The sequence below is a fragment of the Hyla sarda genome, chromosome 3, assembly GCF_029499605.1.
Source record: "Hyla sarda isolate aHylSar1 chromosome 3, aHylSar1.hap1, whole genome shotgun sequence".
NCBI classification, from domain to species: domain Eukaryota; kingdom Metazoa; phylum Chordata; class Amphibia; order Anura; family Hylidae; genus Hyla; species Hyla sarda.
This window is the reverse complement of record NC_079191.1, coordinates 238,334,378-238,358,621: the sequence shown is the minus strand read 5'-3', so window position 1 is coordinate 238,358,621 and position 24,244 is coordinate 238,334,378. Positions and strand designations below refer to the sequence as shown.

The window sequence follows — 24,244 nt, the reverse complement described above, 5'->3', positions numbered from 1 at the left end:
TGAAAGTGAAACTCATTGGCCCTTATTTACTAAGAGTGTTGTGTAGGTTTCTATGTGGGTTTTAATTCCCTACAATTTATTTTCCACGGTATTTACTAAGGTTTCCCTACATTTTCCACTTTCCCTACACTTTGCTTTTTTTACACATGCTCTGATCTGTCTGGTTTTCCTGTCTGAAATCCACCAAATTTTCTGAGGAAACCTTAGTAAATATGTTGTTTTTTTGTGAAAATGTCGGGAATACGCCCCTTTCGGAGACCAGGCCCCTTTTTCGGGTTTTCTTAGCAAAAGGGAGAGGTCGTCGGGGTTTTCTCAATTCTGGCGCAGACAGAATTTCTGGTGCAATGCGACAATCTGGCGCACAATCTGACAAAACATGTCGGATTTGCAATAGTAAATGAGGGCCATTGTCTCTGCATTGTTTCTGCTTTGTATACCTGGATACAGGTGTGTGTGTGTGTAACAAATGATCTTTTGTATTCTATTTGTCTTTCTGAAGCCATGGCATAGAAAGACAAATATGTTTGATGTGTATACAGGTGATAAAGTGACAATAATAATCCTTTGCATCTATAACACAATTATAGTAAATTAATGGTTAGCTGTGAAGTCATTTGACTAGACCCTGATTTCCATAAACACACACACACCCTGTCATCATTGGAGGACATGATATTTGGGTGGATGCTTAACCACTTAAGGACCAAGGTCGTACAGGTACACCTTTGCTCCCTGGTACTTAAGGACCAAGGGCGTACCTGTACGCCCGTGGGAATTTCGGTCCGCGCGCCGGGCGGGGACCGGACCGGGATGACTGCTCAAATCTATCAGCAGGCACCCCGCGCAAATGCCCAGGGGAGTCATCAGTCCCCCCCCACCGCCCCCCCCCCCCCATGTCGGCGATCGCCGCTGGGAGTTGTAGTTGCGTACCTCCAGCTGTTGCATAACTACATCTCCCAGCATGCCCTTCGACAATTAGTACATGCTGGGAGTTGTAGTTTCGCAACAGCTGAAGGCACACTGGTTAGAAAAAAACTGAGTTAGGTAACAGAACCTAACTGAAGGTTTTCCACCCAGTGTGCCTCCAGGTGTTGCAAAAAGTACAACTCCCAGCATGCAAGGTCTGTCAGTACATGCTGGGAGTTGTAGTTTTGAAACTGCTGGAGGTTTGCCCCCCCATGTGAACGTACAGGGTACATTCCCACAGACAGGTTTACAGGGAGTTTCTTGCTTCAAGTTCGAGCTGCGGCAAATTTTTCGCCCCTATGCAATCCCTAATTTAGTCCTCAAATGCGCATGGCGCTCTCTCAATTCAGAGCCCTGTTGTATTTCAAGGAAAAAGTTTAGGGCCACATATGGGGTATTTCCGTACTCGGGAGAAATTGCACTACAAATTTTGGGGGGCTTTTTCTCCTGTTACCCCTTATGAAAAGGAAAAGTTGGGGTCCATACTTTTTATTTTAACGAGAGGTAAAAGGAAAAAAAGACCCCCAAAACTAGTAACGCAATTTCTCCTGAGTACGGAAATACCCCATATATGGGCATAAAATGCTCTGCGGGTGCACAACAAGGCTCAGGAGTGAGAGCGCACTATGTACATTTGAGGCCAAAATTGGTGATTTGCACAGGGGTGGCTGATTTTACAGCGGTTCTGACATAAACGCAAAAAAATAAATACCCAGATGTCACCCCATTTTGTAAACTACACCCCTCACGGAATGTAACAAGGGGTATAGTGAGCCTTAACACCCCACAGGTGTTTCATGAATTTTCGTTAAAGCTGGATGGGAAAATCATTTTCACAAGGAAAAATAGGAAAAAAGTCCCCCAAAATTTGTAACACCATTTCTTCTGAGTATATAGATACCCCATATGTGGATGTAAAGTGCTCTGCTGGCGAACTACAATGCTCAGAAGAGAAGGAACACCATTGGGCTTTTGAAGAGAAAATTTGTCCGGAATTGAAGGCCATGTGTGTTTACAAAGAAACTACACACCTCATGTAATGTAATAAGGGGTGCAGTGATGTAATGTAATTTTTCATTTGCACAGCCCACTGTTCCAAAGATCTGTCACAAGCCAGTGGGGTGTAAATGCTCGCTGCACCCATTACTAAATTCTGTGAGGGGTCTAGTTTCCAAAATGGGGTCACATGTGGGGGGGGGTTCCACTGTTCTGGCACCATGGGGGGCTTTGTAAACGCACATGGCCCCGACTTCCATTCCAAACTAATTCTCTCTCCCATAAGCTCAATGGCGCTTCTCCTCTTCTGAGCATTGCTGTGCGCCAGCAGAACACTTGACGTCCACACATGGGGTATTTGAAAACTCAGAAGAAATGGGGTTACAAATTTTGGGGGCAAATTTTCTCCTATTACCCCTTGTAAAAATGTAAAATTTGGAGAAAAACCAGCATTTTAGTGAAAACATTTTTTTTTTCATTTACACATCCAACTTTAACAAAAAGTTGTGAAATACCTGTGAGGTGTTAAGGCTCACCGTACCCCTTGATACGTTCCTTGAGGGGTGTCGTTTCCATAATAGTGTGCGATGAGGGTTTTTTTGTTGTCCTTTTTACGTTCCATTTGAGGGGATTTTTCTCCTTTTTACTTGTAAAAATTCAAAAACTGGGTCTACAAGAACATGCGAGTGTAAAAAAGATTTTGAATTTTCTCCTTCACTTTGCTGCTATTTCTGTAAAACACACTTACTGAATGTCATTTTGAATACTTTGAGGGGTGCAGTTTTTATAATGGGGTCATTTGTGGGGTATTTCTAATAAGAAGACCCTTCAAATCCACTTCAAACCTTAACTGGTCGATCCAGCTGTTTCAAAACTACAACTCCCAGCATTACTGACAGACCGTGCATGCTGGGAGTTGTACTTTTGCAACAGCTGGAGGTACACTGGTTGGAAAACCTTCAGTTAGGTTCTGTTACCTAACTCAGTATTTTCCAACCAGTGTGCCTCCAGCTGTTGCAAAACTACAAATCCCAGCATGCCCACACAGCAAACAGTTGTTTGAGCATGCTAGGAGTTGTAGTTTTGCAAAATCTAGTGGGAAACAGTTTAGAGATCACTGCACAGTGATCTACAAACTGTGACCCTTCAGCTGTTTCAAAACTACAAATCTCAGCATGCCAACACAGCAAACAGCTGTCTGGGCATGTTGGGAGTTGTAGTTTTGCAACATCTGGAGGGCTACAGTATAGAGACCACTGTATAGTGGTCTCAGACTGTAGCCCTCCAGATGTTGCTAGGCAACTCACCGGCTTCCGTATGATCCAGCCGCACTTCATCGCCGCCCGCCGATCACCGTCGCCCGCAGCCTCCGGATGGGTAAGTGGATCTTCTGCCGTCGATCCTCTTCGGTTTCCCCGCCCCGCCTATTGTGGGTGGGCAAAACGGGGAAACCCAAAGTTAGCCCCCCCCCCCCCCCGCCCCCGATCTGCTATTGGCCATCGCTTCTGGCGACCAACAGCAGGGATAGGAGGGGTGGAACTCCTGCCACCTCACTCCTATCCCTTGAGGGGGATTGTGGGTGTCTTAGAGTCTTAGACAACCACGATCCCCCTTATATTCCGGGTCACCATAGACCTGTATGACCCCAGAATCGGCGCAAATCGCAGGTGTGAATTCACCTGCAATTTGCACCAATCTCCAACATGGGGGGGTCTGATGACCCCCTTGGGCATTTGCGCGGGGTGCCTGCAGATCGATATCTGCAGTCATCCTGGTCATCAGGGACCGAAATTCCCACGGGCGTATTGATACGCCCTTGGACCTTAAGTACCAGGAATCAAGGGCGCCCTAGGTCCTTAAGGGGTTAAAGGGGTATTCCAGGAACAAAAAATAATGTTTTATATCAACTGGCTCCAGAAAGTTAAACAGATTTGTAAATTACTTCTATTAAAAAATGTTTAATCCTACCAATAATTATCAGCTGCTGAAGTTGTGGTGCTGCATGGTCTGGTGGGGTGGATTAGATGGAGATGATATGGTTTGGCCAAGATGGACTACTATCTATGATTTCTGCTGGAAACTATATATGATTGAAATCTCTCTGACATAATACTCCCCCACTTCTGCCATAGAAACTGAAGTGCATTACATGATTCAGGCTGAAAGGGAGCTTGAATTCTAACCAACCTGGGCCTGCAAGTATGACTGAGAATAAGGAAGGTATGACGGGGGACGATGGAGCTGGAGGTAAGCCACGATTTGAGCGTCGACTAAGCCTTTATTCTTCCATATCCCTCTCCCCTTTCAGGTCATCTGTAATTTACATTCAACAGAGGGGACGAAAGAGAGACTATGCCTCCTAAGACAAACATGAGAAGATCTGTCTCCCCTAAAGGGGTCACTGGGGCTGGCAAGATTGACAGGTTTGTAAAATCCTCTCCAGGGTGGACTAAATCAAGAAGTAATAAAATTTCACCCACTAAAAGTGGAATGGAGAATACAGGCTTTCGCTTTGCAGTTTTACAAGATGTCTCTGATGAGGGGGAGGAGGAGAGAATTTTCGAGGAAGTCCAGAGATGTAATCAGTCACTGGAAGACCTGCATACTCAGGTCCGCTCCCTAGTTTCAGACCTCTCAATTATAAGGGAAGAGACTAATAAAATTCGAGACCGTACCAAAGCTAGCGAAGAAAGAAGTTTTGGCCCTCACTGAGGAGTCTAAATTGCTGAGGAAAGAAGTGGGGGAGTTGAAAATGAAAGTTATCGATCTGGAGGACAGATCTAGAAGATCAAATGTCAGGATGGTGGGATTCCCAGAGGATGTGGAAAACTGTGATATCAGATCCTTTTCCTTTTGCTTCACCTGGCTACAAGAATTGGTGGGGCAGCAGGACCTGACTCCACTGTTTGGCCTAGCGCGTGTCCATCGGGTCCCGTCTAGGAGACCACCACCTGGTTCTTCCCCTAGGACCATTATAGCCAAGCTTTTTAGTTCTATTGATCGGGACGTGATTATTCGTAAAGCACAAGAAAAGGGCCAACTTCTTTGTAGCGGGGCAAAATTTGCAATATATCCAGATTATGCTAGGGCTACTCAAGTAAAAAGGGCCTCTTTTAGAGATATTAAGAGACGGCTGGCCGCAGTAAAAGTACAGTTCTCATTAATATTTCCAGCTAAGTTGCGTGTGATGTATAATGAAAATGTTGATTTTTTCACAGAGTACTGAAGCGGGGAATTGGCTGGACCAGGAGGGGATAAAATTATTATTTGTAGCAAGAATTGTTTGTATGGCATCCGGTGCTATTGGATTTGTGTAACAATTTGGTATGTTTAACTGGATGTCATTAAGATTGTTATAAGTTTTGTAATTACTTTGGATCCTGGAGGGGAGGAGGTAGGTGACGTAGGATAGAGACCGGCTAATGCTAGCGGGTCATGAGGAGGTAGGGGAGGGGGGGGAATTGGGATTGTCAGAAGGGGAGGGGGTCCCTTTTTTTTCCTTTTTTGTAAATGTCAAGGAGAATAAACAAACTGAGGATATTTTTTGGGGGGGAATGGGGGAGCGACGTAAGAGAGTGGCCATATTGGAGAGGGTACAAAATGATTTGCCTGCAATTGTCTGTCTTGTTGAATCTCATGTTACTAAGGAAACAGAAGAGAAGATTGCCAGGAGATAGGCACATATGGAGTTTCACTCCTCGGCTTCCAGCTACTCAGCTGGGTTATCAGTTTACATACATAGGGCTATTCCGTTTAAAATTTACTGTAAGAAAATTGATTAAAGAGGACAATAAGTCTTTTTACATGCTAGATTTCATGAGTGGGAAGGTGTATTTTCCTTTTTTTATGTCCCTCCCCCATTCTCCATTCAGCCTCTATTAGATTTTATTCAATTCTGTAGAGGGAGGGAATACCTCCCTTTATATGTGTTAGGGCATTATAATTGTGTAATGGATCCCACTATGGATAGATCCTCAACCGGAGTTGGAAGAGAGTCAGCAACCCCCCTCCTTAAATTGTGTATAGAGATGGGTTGGAAAGACCCGTGGCGTTTAATGAATCCTGATAGGAGGGTGTCTTCCTGCTTCTCGGCCTCCCATAAAGTAGCATCAAGAATTGATATAGCTCTTTCTAATGATAAGGGGTTGTGGTTGATTATAGGAATTAGGTACCAAGGGAGGACTATTTCCGATCATTCTCCAGTGGTAATGGAATTTTGTTAACGGGAAAAGGGAAGAGAAAGGGAGAGGGTCTTTAGTTTGAATCAACACTGGTCAGATTTGATTGGACGGCAGGAAGAAATTGTGAAGGAGATATGGGAGTGTTGGGAATTGAATAAGAACTCTGCCCCCTACCCTGTGGTGTGGGATACTATAAAAGCTGTATTGCGGGGGATCTTATATAAGGCTATTCAGAGGAAAAAGAGGGATTTTAAAAAGGCTGAACGGGACCTTAGGGAAAATGTCAGAATTGCAGGGGAAGGCTATGAGGAAGAGAGGTCTGAAAAGAAGTTTAAGGATTTAGAATTAGCGCAAGACAAGCTGACTGAGTATTATTTAGAAAAAGCCCAGCATAAGAGGTTTTTCTCAGGTCAGAAGTATTTTGTGGAGGGGGCCGGCCCGGGGAAATTACTAGCAAATTTAGTCAGAGCCCAAAAGGAAAGTAGTGATATTCTTGCATTGCAACATAGTAATGGAGTTATTCAAACAACACAGGAGGAGCTACAGAAGATCGCCCATTCGTATTATCAACAACTATACAGTACATAGAAGCCCGCAGGGGGAAGCAAGATCGAATAATATTTAAAGGGAATTTAATTACCTAAGATAAATAAGAAAGATCTTGAAAATCTTAATAAAAAAATTTCAGTAGAGGAGTTACGGAAAGCTTTGGAGGGGTGTTCAGTTTCTTCAGCCCCATGGTTGGATGGCCTGCCTTACTCTATTTATAGAGAATATAGGGAGGCTTTACTACCTATCCTTTGCATGGTGCTGGAAGAGATGCTGAGGGGTGGGGAACTGCCATCCTCCATGCTTGAAACAAAAATAGGTCTTATACTTAAAAAGGATAAGGATAGTACTAAAATTGATTCCTATCACCCTATTTACTATTTCCGGCTAGAAGACTATTTCCTCTTATGTCTGGTATAGTAGGAGCTGAATAAACCGGGTTTGTCCCGGGGCGCTCAATCCATAATAACTTGTTACGGTTATTTGTTAATATACAGTTAAGTTCTGACCCTTTTTGCTCCACCCTGTCACTTGACACTATGAAGGCATTTGACAGGGTAGAGTGGAGGTTTCTCTGGATGGTCCTTAAAACATTTGGTATAGAGGTGGAAATGGTAGAATGGATTAAAGGGGGACTCCGGTGAAAACCTTTTTTCTTTTAAATCAACTGGTGGCAGAAAGTTAAACATATTTGTAAATTACTTCTATTAAAAAATCTTAATCCTTCCTGTACTTATTAGCTGCTGAATACTACAGAGGAAATTCTTTTCTTTTTGGAATGCTCTCTGATGACATCACGAGCACAGTTTTCCCTGCTGACGTTACTATTATAATAATAACCCTTTATTTATTGCTGTCCTTAGTGGGATTAGAACTCAAGTCCCCAGCACTGCAAGGCAGCAGTGCTAACCACTGAGCCACCATGCTGCCCTTAGCATACATCTGCTATGCACGGTTGCTAAAATGGACAGAGATGTCAGCAGAGAGCACTGTGCTCGTAATGTCATCAGTGTTCCAAAAAGAAAGGAATTTCCTCTGTAGCATTCAGCAGCTAATAAGTACTGGAAGGATTAAGATTTTTTAATAGAAGTAATTTACAAATATGTTTAACATTCTCCCACCAGTTGATTTAAAAGAAAAAAGGTTTTAACCGGAGTACCCCTTTAAATTATTATATAAGAATCCTAGGGCCAGGGTGGCAGTTAATGGTTCTCTTTCGCCACAATTGGTTATTGAAAGGGGGACAAGACAAGGATGCCCGCTTTTACCTATGTTATTTGTTTTATTTGTTGAACCTCTGGCGGCCAAGTTAAAGAAGGCGGGTGGCCTGTGGGGATTTGGGATTAGAGGAGCAGAAGAAACATTTCTTATGTATGCAGATGACATACTTTTATTCCTAGAAAATGCTTTTGTGGGGGTCCCGGAAGAAATTACAGTGGTGGAGGAATTTGGGAATGTCTCTGGCCTAAAACTTAATTGGAGTAAATCATCCTTGATGCCTTTGGTCCCAGGTAATGTTAGAGGATTGACAGGGGTGAAGGTGCTAGTAGAAGAGGCGAGTTTGGATTATTTAGGAATTAAATTGTCACCTTCAATAGATTCCTTTATTCAGCTTAATCTTAAAACGTTGATGAGTAAGTTAAGAAAAAAAGTGGATGCACCATGGATTGGGTGAAATTGCCCCTTTCAATTGCAGATAGGATTGGCCTTATTAAAATGGTGGTGCTCCCCCAAGTGCTGTATGTCTTAGGGGCCACCCCTTGTTGGATTCCTGGGACGTGGTTCCGGGGTTTGGAATCCCTGTTGGGCAGACTTATGTGGGGGAGAGGCAGGGTATGAATGAAATACCAAAAGTGGGTACAGTTGGAAGGAGAAGGTTGTGGTGGGTTACCTGAATTTAGGTTGTATTGTTTTGCAAAAAATCTTCAGAATATTAGACAGGGGTGGTGTGAAGCACTTTGGGAGGAGTAAATTAATGACTATAGAAGCGGTTATGAGAACTCTGAATTTGTTGAAGGGGGACTTGGCTCACATTTCTTTGATAGGGTCATTTAGGAAAATTTGGAGAGAGGTCAGGGGTGTGGAAATTTAAAAAAAAACTACTTGTCCAAGGGACTAAAGCGGAACACAATCTACTTGTCCCTCAAGAAAATCCACTTGTCCTGGTAGATAAAATAATTTCCACCAAAATAGTCTGATCCCCCCCCACTAGACCACCAGGAATGGATATAAGATCCTTTAGACACTGCTGTCAATTTAGACAGCGATGACCTAATGGTTTAATTGCGGCCACAGAGATCACAGTATGCCAGGCTATTAGCGGAGGGAGAGCTGTAGCTCCTCTTACGCCCGAGCCAAGCCCAGAAAAGTCTAGATGTAACTTTTTGATCACCTTATGAAAAATTTCTAATATGAAGTGACCAAAAATGAACAATTCTGGACTATTCTTTTACATTTACACCGTTCACCGTACAGTTTAATTAACATTATATTTTAATAGCCTGGACATTTCCACATGCAGCGATACCACTTATGTTTATTTTTGTACATTATTTTTATTTAAAGAAAATATGAAACTTTTATTAGGAAAGGGGCTTATTCACATATATACACACTTTTTAATATTAATATTTTAATCACTATTTTTCAGTCTTCATAGGGACTTATGTGTTACTGGGGGGTGTTCTGCTTCTCCAGTTTATGTGGTGCATTTTGTGCCAGAAAATGCTGGAAGTTGCATTTAGTTACTAGATAACTACAACTCCTAGCATGCCCTGATACAGTCTATGGTTGTGTGGGTGTTGCAGCATGTTTCACTGTATAGTAGGACAGTTAAGGTTATTGTGTAACATGCTGGGAGTTGTAGTTTTGGTTTGTGTCAGCTGCAGTTACAGTTAGTAACTACAACACCCAGCATGCCCTGATACAGCCTATGGCTCTGCAGCTGACCCAAACCAAAACTACAACTCCCAGCATGTTACACTTTATAGTTCTACAGATTAGGTTATGATGCAACATGCTGGAAGTTGTAGTTTTGATTCGGGTGTGTTTGCGTGCATCGGTGGGGCTCTTAGTTGGCAGGAGAGTATGAAGGGGGCGGGATTCTGGGGGTGCAATTCAGTGCGGGTGGCCAGAAGCCACTAAAAATAAAATTAGATGGCACAACTGGCGGCGGCAATGACCCCCCCCCACATCATACATTACATAAACACATCACACATACACTCACACCATACATACACACACCCGCCGCTGCCCCCCACATCATATACATACACACATCACACTTAGACAGACATCACACACACACATCATACATTACATACACACACTCACACCATACATATACATCATACATATGCACAAATCATACATACACCCACCGCTGCCCCCCCCCACATCATACATCACATGCATACACACAAACTTAGACAGACATCATACACACATTATACACTACATAGACATCATACACACATTATACATTACACACACATCACACATAGACATCATACACACATTATACATTACACACACATCACATATAGACATCATACACACATTATACATTACACACACATCACACATAGACAGACATCATACATTACATACACATCACACAGACATCATACACAGATTATACATTACATACACACATCACACACAGACAGACATCATACACACATTATACATTACATACACATCACACATAGACAGACATCATACACACATTATACATTACATACACATCACACATAGACAGACATCATACACACATTATACATTACATACACATCGACACCATACACACATTATACATTACATACACATTACACATAGACATCATACACACATTATACATTACATACACATCACACATAGACATCATACACACATTATACATTACATACACATCACACACAGACATCATACACACATCATACATTACATACACATCACACAGACATCATACACACATCATACATTACATACACATCACACAGACATCATACACACATTATACATTACATACATATCACACAGACATCATACACACATTATACATTACATACACATCACACATAGACAGACATCATACACACATTATACATTACATAGACATCATACATTACATACACATCACACATAGACAGACATCATACACACATCATACGTTACATACACATCACACAGACAGACATGATACACAAATTATACTTTACATACACATCACACATAGACAGACATCATACACACATTGTACATTACATACATATCACACACACACACACACTCACACCCTACATATACAACCACCCTTCCTGTCGCCTGCATTCTCTGTCTCCTCACCTGAGCCGCCATGAGTGGACATCAGAGCTGTAGTCCCGGCCGGTGTGATGTTACATGGGTTTGATAATCTCCCCTCCCCCGCTCTGTGTTTTCCCGGTGCAAACATGCAGCCTCCCCGTGGTGGATTAGGTCCTGTGGAGACAGGGGAGGGATAGAGCTGTGTGCGGGGGAGTGGGGAGCTGTGCACGGAGCTGTCTACGTCCTTTCTCTCACCCTGCTGTGTCTTCTTGTGTAGAGCTGCATCCTCCAGGAGGGGAGATAAGGGGGCTCTGCAGTCAGCTGGGGGCCGCCGCCGCCCCCTCCATACACCCTGAGTGGCGGTGTGAGGTGTAGACTTGCATCCGCTCCTGCGCCTCACACCGGCAGTAAAGAAAAATAAGGGGGAAGTCTGTCTGTCCCTGCTAGCCCGATACAGGGCTAAATCTATGAACAATTCACCTGCCCGGCACCCAAAACTACTTGTCCCGGGCGTCGGGCGATAGAATTTCCACATCCCTGGAGGTTAAGAAGAGATGCAGTATAGAGGATAGTATCACGGTGATATAGGATAATATAGAATTGGATCAATTTAATACAGGTTTGGGGAGCGATTTTTGGAGGGCGAAGGGGATTAAATATGTTACACAGATCATCCAAAATGGAGAGATTAAAAAATGTGAAATTTTACAGCGGGAGGTTGGTTTGAGGAATGAACACATATTTTGCTATATACAATTGTGTGAAGCATATAGATGCACCGAAAAGAAGGAAAAATTTGTGTACACAGTTTAAAAGATTAGATGAATACTGTTGGAGGTGGAAAGGTAAATTACCGTATTTTTCGCCATATAAGACGCACTTTTTCTTCCCCAAAACTGGGGGGGGGAAAAGTTGGTGCGTCTTATGAGGCGAATACACACCTATCGCGGCGGTCCCTGCGGCCATCAATGGCCAGGACCTGCGGCTAATACAGGACATCACTGATCGCGGTGATGCCCTGTATTAACCCTTCAAACGTGGCAATCAAAGCTGACCGCTGCGTCTGAAGCGAAAATAACACTAACCCGGCTGTTCAGTCGGGCTGTTCGGGACCGCCGCGGCGTCCCAAACAGTTTACAGGACACCAGGAGGGACCTTACCTGCCTCCGCGGTGTCTGCTCCATGCCGGGATCCCCTGCATGGCCGGCGCTCTCCTTCGTCATCATCACGTTGTCGCGCACGCCGTCCCGTCATCCAATAGGAGCGGCGTGCGTAGCGACGTCATAGCGGCGGCGGAGAGCGAGGATTCCGGGCAGCAGAGACGTTCCGGAGCGACGGAGACACCCCGGGGACGCGGCGACAGCGATGGAGGACAACATCCAGGGCAGCGGTGACGAGCAGTGACGGGTCCAGAGTGGCGGGGACACGTGAGTACTACCTCCTATACCAGTGGTCTTCAACCTGCGGACCTCCAGATGTTGAAAAGCTACAACTCCCAGCATGCCCGGACAGCCAACGGTTGTCTGGGCATGCTGGGAGTTGTAGTTTTGCAACATCTGAAGATCCTCAGGTTGAAGATCACTGTCCTATACTTTACATTGTATTTGGTTCAAAATCTTTATTTTCTACATTTTTATCCTATAAAATTAGGTGCGTCTTATATGCCGGAGCGTCTTATATGACGGAAAATACGGTATATATAAGTTACTTCAGAAAACTGTACCGGTTACGTTTCAGGAAAACAAAAGAGGAAGTGGGAGGCTATATTTGGCCCGATCTCAAGGGAAGCATAGGAGGGCATATTGCTTAATATTAAAAAGTGTTCTATTAATAAAATACATCAAATTATCCAATTGAGAATAATATATCATTTATATTACTCTCCGGTGAGTTTAAAAAAAGATAGGCTGTAGGAAGAAGGCTGATTGCCCTAAGTGCGGAACTATGGAAGCAGACTTAATCCATTTGTTAAGGTCATGCCCAAGGGTGGAAGAATTTTGGTTGAAGGCATTTCAGACAATTGAAAACAAATTGGGAATGAAGAGAGACTGGATGGGAACAGAGGTTATCTTATGGGATCTAAGTAAAATTAAAAAAGGACAAGAGTTACTGAATCGTATCTTTATGTTAGCTAAGTTAGTGATCTTGAGAGGGCTTTTTGGGAATAGACTCATCCATAGAGTTCAAAGGTTTGAGAAATGGCAATGTGGCAGTTCCAAAAAAAGGCCTAAATAAACATAGAGCGATCTGGTCAGAGTGGAGGGATTAGAAGGGGGAAGTAATTGTTTATTAATGTAGCAATAGCGTTGTCTCTTTTTTTTTTTCTTTTCCTTCTGACAGGGGTGGGAGTGGGGAGAATTATGATATGATCGTATCATTTTGTTTTGGATAAGTAATTTGTTTGTATGTATTTGTAATATGCAATACATTTATTATAAATAAAAAGTAAAAAAAAGAAGAGGTTTTCTATGGTGATTTGCTTTTACCTGGACAGTTCCCGAAAGCACTTAGACAGAAAAGAACAACTCAACTTCAGCAGCTTATAAGTACTGAAAGGATTAAACATTTTTAATAGAAGTAATTTACAAATCTGTTTAACTTTCAGTTGACCATAAATAATAATTCATAAATGAGTTATTAACCCGACAACATATGGTTTTAATTTGCACAATTCCTTTTGTGTACATGTAACCATGACTAGGTGAGGTCATAGGTTACATAAATGTATTTGCAGACATAGAGAAGCAATGCTTTCCACTTGTTTGCTTGTCTTGTACCTGTCCCACTGATGTGTTTCTGAATTCCTTCAAAAAATAGCTACCGCTTAAAGGAGTATACCAGCGCAAAATAACTTATCCCCTATCCAAAGGATAGGGGATAAGTTATAGATCATGGGGGGGGGGTCCGAGCGCTGGGGCCCCCCTGGATCTCCTGGACGGGGCCGCAGCAGTCTGCAAACACGCAGACACGCCCCCTCCATGTATCTCTATGGGCCCCATCCAGGAGATCACGGGGGGCCCCCAGCGCTCAGACCCCCGCGAAGTATAACTTATCCCCTATCCTTCGGATAGCGGATAAGTTATATTGCACTACAGATGTCCTTTAAGCAATGTTTTTTCCACATGAATATTCTGCATGGACATTCCCCTGCAACCCATTGATTTCAGATGTTTCTGCTACAGAAATTCTGGTTCTTCAATAAACAGCTACCGCTTTAGCAACTTAATAAGTAAGTGCCCTATTAAATTGTTATTGCTGTATGTTTACTATTGACATTGCATTCTATGTATAGTGGGCACCATTTGCAGATGCATTGCGGTGGAATTTGTCTGAATTGGGACATACACTGGTGATCCGTTATTAACCTATAGAAGGTGATTTATGCAGTGCCTAATGTGCTTTCTTTTATGGGACAGTTTTTAAAAATAGTTTAACACCTACTGATTCTTCATTTACTATATATGTGTTGTTATAGTTTGTTGCCTAGAGTGTCTCCACATATAGTTAAAGGAGAAGTCTCATGCTCAATGTTACTAAAAAACCTATCCTCTATGTGCATATCTATGTTTACACATAGATATGGAGTTTGTTAATATTTTAACCACTACGTAAAAAATGGCCAAACCAAGATCTCTGAAAGAGTAGCTTTGTCATATGTTGTTGTATGTTATGAATATTATATGCTAAGTAAATCAAAGTGGTTAGAAAATAGATGCTCATTAAGACCACTTCCCAAATATCCATATGAAAGCACAAGCATGAGGGTCTTTCTGTACAGTATTCTACAAATATATTATATATCATTTTCCTGTCTTTCTACATAACAGCATTGAAACCAATATTAACACATAAACTAGCTTTAGACTAACGTCACATGTTCAGTATTGCCTCTTGATGCACACTTCATCACTATCCTATCTTGCTAATGATGTGCAGTTATATGGACACTTCTGGTGTGCTGCTAAATCAAAGCTGTTGGTGGAAATAGACAAAGCTACAGGGAGTCCTGACATCCATATGAATAAGTGCACACTACTGCTTTTTCTATCTTTTTTCCCCTTTCACTGTTCTGAACAGAACAGTGGGGCTTTAAATGTGCTAAAAGAACATGTGACAATCCTAACAAGTTTTAACAGAAATAACTGAAAGAATATAGGAAATTGAAAGTGTGAATAAATTGTGTAACTATACAAGGGGACCTAGAAGACTAAATGACCAACATGTACAGACAGAAACAGTGCGACATATTCAGTGTAGACCAGGGGTGTCACACCAATTTTTGTACTACAAAATATTGCTATTTAATCTGATCTGTATAAGTACATACACAGATTTTCTTCTTGTGAAGTCTCTATAAGCAGGAGGAGTTTTCATTTAAATTTTTTTTATATCAACTGGTGCCAGAATGTTAAACAGATTTGTAAGTTATTTCTATTTAAAAATCTTAATTCTTCCAGTACTTAGCTGCTGTATGCTACAGAGGAATTTGTATCTCTTTCTGGAGTTCTTTTCAGTCTGACCACCTTGCTCTCTGCTGACACAGCTGTCCATGTCAGGAACTGTCCAGAGTACAAGCAAATCCCCATAGCAAACTGCTCCGGACAGTTCCCGATACTGACAGAGGTGTCAGCAGAGAGCACTGTGGTCAGACAGAAAAAAAACTCCAGAAAGAAATAAAACGTCCTGTGGGGCATACAGTAATTTACAAATCTGTTTAACTTAAAAAAAATGTTTTGCATTGGAGTACCCCTTTAAGTGTGGCAGATGCCACAGAATGAGCCCCTGTGGGAAAGCTGTAACATGTCTCTAACAGGTGTAAAATCGAGATGTCAGGTGAGTTGTCTCCATGTTCAGGAAAAGCACAAAATTATGTGTACCCCAATCTTCCTTGGCTTTAGTTTCTTAACTATCATTATTTTAGTTTGCTTATACCTGAGCAACATTTGCAGTCCTGTCCTGCAATCTGTTATTCCTATAACTATGTTTTATGTTTGCAATGTAAGACTATAGAACGTTTCCTACACCATGCAGAGAACATTTTATAAATGGAAGTTTACTTACTTCACAGAATCATGTGCAAAGTAGTTACCAAGCCTTTCAAGTGGCAAATAAATAATGAATTGACTGAATTGGGCAGATTTAAAAACAGTTGCAATTAATCCTCTACATCAGGGGTCGGCAACCCCCGGCACGCGTGCCACTCATGGCACGCGGGGTGTTTTTGGGTGGCACGCGGGGCGCTTTTGGGTGGCACGCGGGGCTACCGCTCAAGATGTGCTCGCTCCGCTAATGGGGATCTATAAGCTTCCTCTCAGTGTGAGCTGCAGGACCTGCGGCTTCACTTAGAGGAGACCTGGGACCTCTGCCCCCACGCAGCGCAGGCGCCGATGACGTCACTCATCGGCGCCTGCACTGTAGTGGGAGAAGAACACAGCCAGCCTGTGCTGCCCAGGAGATCCCTGCCTGCATATAGGTGAGTAAAAGTTTCTTTTTTTTTTGATGGGATGGGGTGCAGGTGATGATGGGATGGGGGGGGGGGTGCAAGTGATGATGGGATGGGGGGGTGGGTGCAAATGATGATGAGATGGGGGGGTGGGTGCAAATGATGATGGGATGGGGGAGGGTGCAAGTGATGATGGGACGGGGGGATGCAAGTGATGATGGGACGGGGGGATGCAAGTGATGATGGGATGGGGGGTGCAAGTGATGATGGGATGGGGAGAGGTGCAAGTGATGATGGATGGGGAGAGGTGCAAGTGATGATGGGATGGGGGGGTGCAAGTGATGATGGGATGGGGGGTGGTGCAAGTGATGATGGGATGGGGGTGGTGCAAGTGATGATGGGATGGGGGTGGTGCAAGTGATGATGGGATGGGGGTGGTGCAAGTGATGATGAGATGGGGGGTGGTGCAAGTGATGATGGGATGGGGGGTGGGGCAAGTGATGATGGGATGGGGGTGGTGCAAGTGATGATGGGATGGGGGTGGTGCAAGTGATGATGGGATGGGGGGTGGTGCAAGTGATGATGGGATGGGGGGTGGTGCAAGTGATGATGGGATGGGGGGTGGTGCAAGTGATGATGGGATGGGGGGTGGTGCAAGTGATGATGGGATGGGGGGGTGGTGCAAGTAATGATGGGATGGGCCGGGGGTGCAAGTGATGATGGGATGGGCCGGGGGTGCAAGTGATGATGGGATGGGGCGGGGGTGCAAGTGATGATGGGATGGGGCGGGGGTGCAAGTGATGATGGGATGGGGCGGGGGTGCAAGTGATGATGGGATGGGGCGGGGGTGCAAGTGATGATGGGATGGGGCGGGGGTGCAAGTGATGATGGGATGGGGCGGGGGTGCAAGTGATGATGGGATGGGGCGGGGATGCAAGTGATGATGGGATGGGGCGGGGATGCAAGTGATGATGGGATGGGGGATGCAAGTGATGATGGGATGGGGGATGCAAGTGATGATGGGATGGGGCGGGGGTGCAAGTGATGATGGGATGGGGGGTGCAAGTGATGATGGGATGGGGGGTGCAAGTGATGATGGGATGGGGGGTGCAAGTGATCATGGGGGGGTGCAAGTGACAGGGAAAAGGGGGTGCACATGACAGGGAGGGGGGTGATGATTTAAATGTGAAGGAGAACTGGCTACTTCCCTACCTGGCTACCTACACAATGATAGGGGTGCAAGTGATGATGAGGGGGAGGGGGGTGCAAGTGATGATGGGGGAAGAGGGGTGCAAGTGATGATGAGGGGAAAAGGGGTGCAAGTGATGATGGGGGTTGCAAGTGATGGGGGAAAGGGGGTGCAGGTGACAAGGAGGGGGGTGCAGGGGAGGAGGTTACAGGTGGCAGGGAGGGGGATGATGATTTAAATGTGAAGGAGAACTGGCTACTTCCCTACCTGGCTACCTACACAATGATAGGGGTGCAAGTGATGATGAGGGGGAAGGGGGTGCAAGTGATGAGGAGGGGGAAGGGGGTGAAAGTGATGATGAGGGGGTGCAAGTGATGATGAGGGGGGAGGGGGTGCAAGTGATGAAGGGGAAGGGGGGGTGCAAGTGATGATGGGGAAGGGGGGTGCAAGTGATGAATAGGGGAAAGGGGGGTGCAAGTGATGGTGGGGAAAGGGGGGTACAAGTGATGATGGGGGTTGCAAGTGATGGGGGGTGCAAGTGACGGGGGAAGGAGGGTGCAGGTGACAGGGGGGGGTGACAGGGAGGGGGCTGATGATTTGGATATGAAGGAGCACTGCCTACTTGCCAACCTGGCTACACAATAACCTGCCTGGCTACCTACCTTATTAATTTCCTGGCTACTTCCCTACGTACCTACACAATAACCTGCCTGGCTACCTACCTTATTAATTTCCTGGCTACATACCCACCTACTTAGCCACCTGGCTACCTACCTACATAGCAACCAAATTACCTAACTACCTACTTGCTACCTAACTATCTACCTATCTACCCAGGTACCTACCTACATACATACATAGCTACCCATTTACCTACTTTGCTACCTACCTATGAACTTACCTCCATATCTACTTACCTACCGGCATAGCTACCTACCTACTTATATCCAAGGAAAATTGTAGCTCACCAAAGTATAAAGTGCAGAATTCAGTGCAGTTTAATCCATTTCAAACAGTGTTACAGAGCAGGCTACGTTTTGTCGCCTCTCATGCTTGACAAAGGCGAAGACAGGTCGCTGAAACGTAGCTTGCTCTATAACGCTGTTTGGAATGGAATAAACTCCATCGAATTCGGCACCTCTGGGGACTACGCTGGAAAAATGCACAAACTAAGATGTTTTGTCTTGCAGATGCTGCAGTGATGGGTTTTGGCTGGAAGAAGTCGTCATGGCGGTCTGAGCCAGAAGGAGAGCAGAAAGAAAGAGGATGACACCGACCGTAAAAGATGTAAACTGTGAGTCAGTTAATTTAACTGTATGTATATTATTGCACAACACGACTGGGGTCTGAAACCTAGGGTCTGTATTATGTAAAGGGGGGAGGGTCTGTATTGTGGCTGGTAGAGATGAGCGAACTTACAATAAATTCGATTTGTCACAAACTTATCGGCTCGGCAGTTGCTGATTTTAGCCTGCGTAAATTAGTTCAGCTTTCAGGTGCTCCGGTGGGCTGGAAAAGGTGGATACATTCCTAGGAAAGAGTCTCCTAGGACTGTATCAACCTTTTCCAGCCAACCGGAGCACCTGAAAGCTGAACTAATTTATGCAGGATAAGTCATCAATTGCCGAGCCGAGAAGTTTGTGACTAATCAAATTTACTGTAAGTTCGCTCATCTCTAGTGGCTGGGTCTGATTCTGGGGTCTGCATTATGGTGGGTGGTGATTCTGGGTTCTGTATTATGGTGGGTGGTGATTCTGGGGTGTGTATTATGGTGGGTGGTGATTCTGGGGTCTGCATTATGATGGGTGGTGATTCTGGGGTGTGTATTATGGTGGGTGGTGATTCTGGGGTGTGTATTATGGTGGGTGGTGATTCTGGGGTCTGTATTATGGTGGGGACTGATTCTGGGGTCTTTATTATGGTGGGGACTGATTCTGGGGTGTGTATTATGGTGGGTGGTGATTCTGGGGTGTGTATTATGGTGGGTGGTGATTCTGGGGTGTGTATTATGGTGGGTGGTGATTCTGGGGTGTGTATTATGGTGGGTGGTGATTCTGAGGTGTGTATTATGGTGGGTGGTGATTCTGGGGTGTGTATTATGGTGGGTGGTGATTCTGGGGTCGGTATTATGGTGGGGTCCGATTCTGGGGTCGGTATTACGGTGGGTGGTGATTCTGGGGTCTGTATTATGGTGGGTGGTGATTCTGGGGTCTGTATTATGGTGGGTGGTGATTCTGGGGTCTGTATTATGGTGGGTGGTGATTCTGGGGTCTGTATTATGTGGGTGGTGATTCTGGGGTCTGTATTATGGTGGGTGGTGATTCTGGGGTCTGTATTATGGTGGGTGGTGATTCTGGGGTCTGTATTATGGTGGGTGGTGATTCTGGGGTCTGTATTATGGTGGGTGGTGATTATGAGGTCTGTATTACGGTGGGTGGTGATTCTGGGGTCTGTATTACGGTGGGTGGTGATTCTGGGGTCTGTATTACGGTGGGTGGTGATTCTGGGGTCTGTATTATGGTGGGTGGTGATTCTGGGGTCTGTATTATGGTGGGTGGTGATTCTGGGGTCTGTATTATGGTGGGAGGTGATTCTGGGGTCTGTATTATGGTGGGTGGCAATTCTGGGATCCGTATTATGGTGGGTGGGGATTCTGGGATCCGTATTATGGTGGGTGGGGATTCTGGGGTCTAAATTATGGTGGGTGGTGATTTTGGGGTCTGTATTATGGTGGATGGTGATTCAGGAGTCTGTATTATGGTCCGAATTGATTCTGGGGTCTGTAATACACAGGTCTGTGTTAAAATGGTTGTTCTCACTGTAAGGTCCTTGCAGCAAGAACAATATATAGGGACAATTCTGTAAAAAACCCACCTTATGACAAGCCACACCCCAACAAAACCTACCCACAACAAGCCAACACCATGTTGCCGGCACACCAAGCGACTTTGAAAAAAAATTTGGGCACAGCACTACCAAAAGGTTGCCTACCCCTGCTCTACATCAAGAAATTATTGTACATGTAATGAACCAAAGTCAGATAATAAATATAAACACAAAAACTAAATGGACAAAAATTATCATACCATACCTAACTGCATCTGTGTCAAACTGCAAATTAGGTTTATCAATCAGTCCTAAGGAGTACAGTTGGTATGCCAATGCACACTTTCCCACCATGAATTGTGCAGTATTGGTCCGGTCTAAGCAGTCAACACAGTTTGTTCTAAGGACACCTGTCTAAAAACAGAATAAACAAAAAGAAACACAAATAAGGAGTTTTTCAGTACAGTGCACAACATCAAAAAGGGTTGAATAGTCATGCATTAGTTTCAGTAGCATATTTTAGAGTTTACCCGCCATCTCTGGACCGTACAGTCCCTAAATTGTAATCCTATAGAGAATCTCTGTGACAAGGTATAAACAGGCAGATCAAAGCATGCAAGTACCCCACCTAATCTACAGCAACTGTGTGGGCCAATATTCCTGCAGAAAAATGTAATCACCTATAGCATGATGAATAGATGTTACTAGAAGGGCATCTATAATAAAGTAGCCATTCAGTGTATACCCCACACATCTACATTCCCCTGTATATGTGTTAAAAAAAATAGGCAAAACAACACATCAACCGTGGATGCAAATTAAACAGTAAATACCATAAATTCTAAAACTTTATATCATAAATCATACATTTTAAAACTTTAATGTAATAACATACAGATTTTCATTTTATTTCTGGAACTATTTGGAAATTAACATTTATGCCAGTGTTTCTGAACCAGTGTGCCTCTAGCTGTTGGAAAACTACAACTCCAAGCATGTTACAACTACAACTCCATGCATATGTCCTATAGCGGGAAGGGGTTAAATTATCTGTTAGAAATTGTAAGTACAAACAGAAACTTCAGCTGTACCTGCAAACGCCCTGATGGTCCAACCACACCTCCAAGATCATGCCACCTAGGATAAAGGAAAATACCATAGCATACTAAAATGTACTGTTAATGTTGCAAAGTGATTTAACAGAGTAAGGATTTCTCAAGGATAGTGGCTAGTACATAGCAAAATGCAGGTTGACAAATATTCTTAAAAGTTAGAGATAATTAACCCCTTAAGGACCGGGGGTTTTCCCGTTTTTGCATTTTTGTTTTTTGCTCCTTGCCTTTAAAAAATCATAACTCTTTCAATTTTGCACCTAAAAATCCATATGATTGCTTATTTTTTGCGCCACCAATTCTACTTTGTAATGACTTCAGTCATTGTGCCCAAAAATCTACGGTGAAACGGAAAAAAAAATCATTGTGCGACAAAATTGAAAAACAAACGCTGTTTTGTAACTTTTGGGGGCTTCCGTTTTTTGGTAAAAATGACACCTGATATTTATTCCATACGGTTAAAATGATACCCTACTTATATAGGTTTGATTTTGTCGTACTTCTGGAAAAAATCATAACTTCATGCAGGAAAATGAATACGTTTAAAATTGTCATTTCTGACCCCTATAACTTTTTTATTTTTTCGTGTATGGGGCGGTATGAGGGCTCATTTTTTGCACCGTGATCTGAAGTTTTTAACGGTACCATTTTTGCATTGATAGGACTTATTGATCATTTTTTCATGATCTAAAAAGTGACCAAAAATGCACTATTTTGGACTTTGGAATTTTTTTGCGCGCACGCCATTGACCCTGCGGTTTAATTAACGATATATTTTTATAATTCGGACATTTCCGCACGCGGCGATACCATATATGTTTATTTTTATTTACACTGTGTTTTTTTTTTATGGGAAAAGGGGGGTGATTCAAACTTTTAATAGGGAAGGGGTTAAATGATATTTATTCACTTTTTTTTCCACTTTTTTTTTTGCAGTGTAATAGGTCCCATAGCGACCTATAACACTGCACACACTGATCTTTCACATTGATCACTGGTTTCTCATAAGAAACCAGTGATCGATGATTCTGCCGCTTGACTGCTCATGCCTGGATCTCAGGCACTGAGCAGTCATTCGGCGATCGGACAGCGAGGAGGCAGGTAGGGACCCTCCTGCTGTCCTGTAAGCTGTTCGGGATGCCGCGATTTTGCCGCGGCTATCCCGAACAGCCCACTGAGCTAAGCGACATGGTTTCAGTTTCACTTTACACTAAAGGGTTAATAGCGCGCGGCACAGCGATCGATGCCGCGCGCTATTAGCCACGGGTCCCGGTCGTTGTTAGAGGCCGGGCCGGACCCGCTATGATGCGAGGCCATGCCGTGGCCCCGCCTTATAGATTGGGAGCGGACACATGACGTTCCATTACGTCATGTGTCCTTAAGGGGTTAAAAGAGCTGTTTAATATGCACTTTACATGCACAGTATACAAGTTGCAGTTTAATTGTTTTTTGTCTACCATTTGCAACAACACAAACAATAAAAACAAATAATGTGATTTAGCTACTTTGAGTACAAAGACTGACATAGTAAGAAACACAAAGCAGTAGAAGAAAAGTTTTCAGTATATGTAAGTTTTAATTTTTGAGCACACATTTAATCAAAGTAATTTATAACGTGGAGCTAAGTTCTTGAAATCCTTTAGAGCATTACTAATAAATTACTACATATGCGAATAAGAAAAAGAAAGATTGAATGTTCAGTATGTAAAAACTAAATCTAAATGAAAAATACTTACTTTTCATCAGGCCTCAAGACACTGCAGTATGCGTCTGGTCGATTAACAAAGAATCCTGTTCTCTTCACAACATTTTCAGCAATAACATTGAGTCGATCCAGGACATTGCAAAGTTTGCTGAAACAAAGTAAATATTGTTTTTTGGAAACTGTTGCATGCGGGCAAGCAGATATTTTACCAAACTCCCCAAAACATATTAAAGGACAAATTAAAAAGTAGATATAGCAATACTAGCTGTACAAGTGTAAAAAGTTCAGATTTACTTACCGAAATCTCTTCTTTCCATGAGTCCGTAGGCAGCACAGGACATATGGGTTAACTTAGTTATTTCTACTATTAGGCAGAAGAAACAATATCAAAATTCATACATTTGATTAAAATAATTAATTAATTAATTAAGCAATTAGCACTCCAGGCCACACCCTTATGCACATAAATGTTTCCCACAAACTCCCCCACACTGTGTTTTGATGCAGCAATAGTTTATTTAGGGAGGGAGGCTGTGCTGCCTATGGACTCATGGAAAGAAGAGATTTCGGTAAGTAAATCTGAACTTTCCATATCGTCCTATGGCAGCACAGGACATATGGGATGTCAAAGCAATATCATTTAGGGAGGGAAATCAGAGGCAGCAACTTCAAGCACTCTCCTGCGAAAGGACACCTCTCTATTAGTGATCACATCCAATTTGTAATGATTTATGAAAGTATTCGGCGTAGACCAAGTAGCCGCTTGGCAGATCTGATCTCACGAGACTTGAGATAAAGCTGCCCATGATGTGGATGCTGATCTTGTGGAATGAGCTCTGATCCCCATTGGGGGAGGGAGATCTTGCGATGAATAAGCCAATAAGATAAGATCCTTAATACATCTTGATAATGAAGCTTTAGATGCTAGGCAGCCCTTATTAGGGCCTTGAAATTGTATGAACAATGAAT

General features: G+C 43.5%; 1 protein-coding gene across 7 annotated transcripts in view; it reads right to left on the bottom strand.

The window, feature by feature from the left end:
* FIG4 (FIG4 phosphoinositide 5-phosphatase) overlaps positions 1-24,244 on the bottom strand; it is a 653,436-nt gene that overhangs the window by 379,007 nt on the left and 250,185 nt on the right. For all 7 annotated transcript variants that reach the window (XR_008891311.1, XR_008891312.1, XM_056566306.1 and 4 more), the window contains exons 13-15: positions 23,307-23,423; positions 21,550-21,595; positions 20,724-20,872 (exon numbers count right to left, since the gene is read on the bottom strand). Coding sequence is in view for 5 of the 7 variants with exons in the window: in XM_056566306.1 (XP_056422281.1) it covers positions 20,724-20,872; positions 21,550-21,595; positions 23,307-23,423 (312 nt within the window). In the remaining 2 variants the exon portion in view is untranslated. The remainder of the gene's footprint in view (positions 1-20,723; positions 20,873-21,549; positions 21,596-23,306; positions 23,424-24,244) is intronic.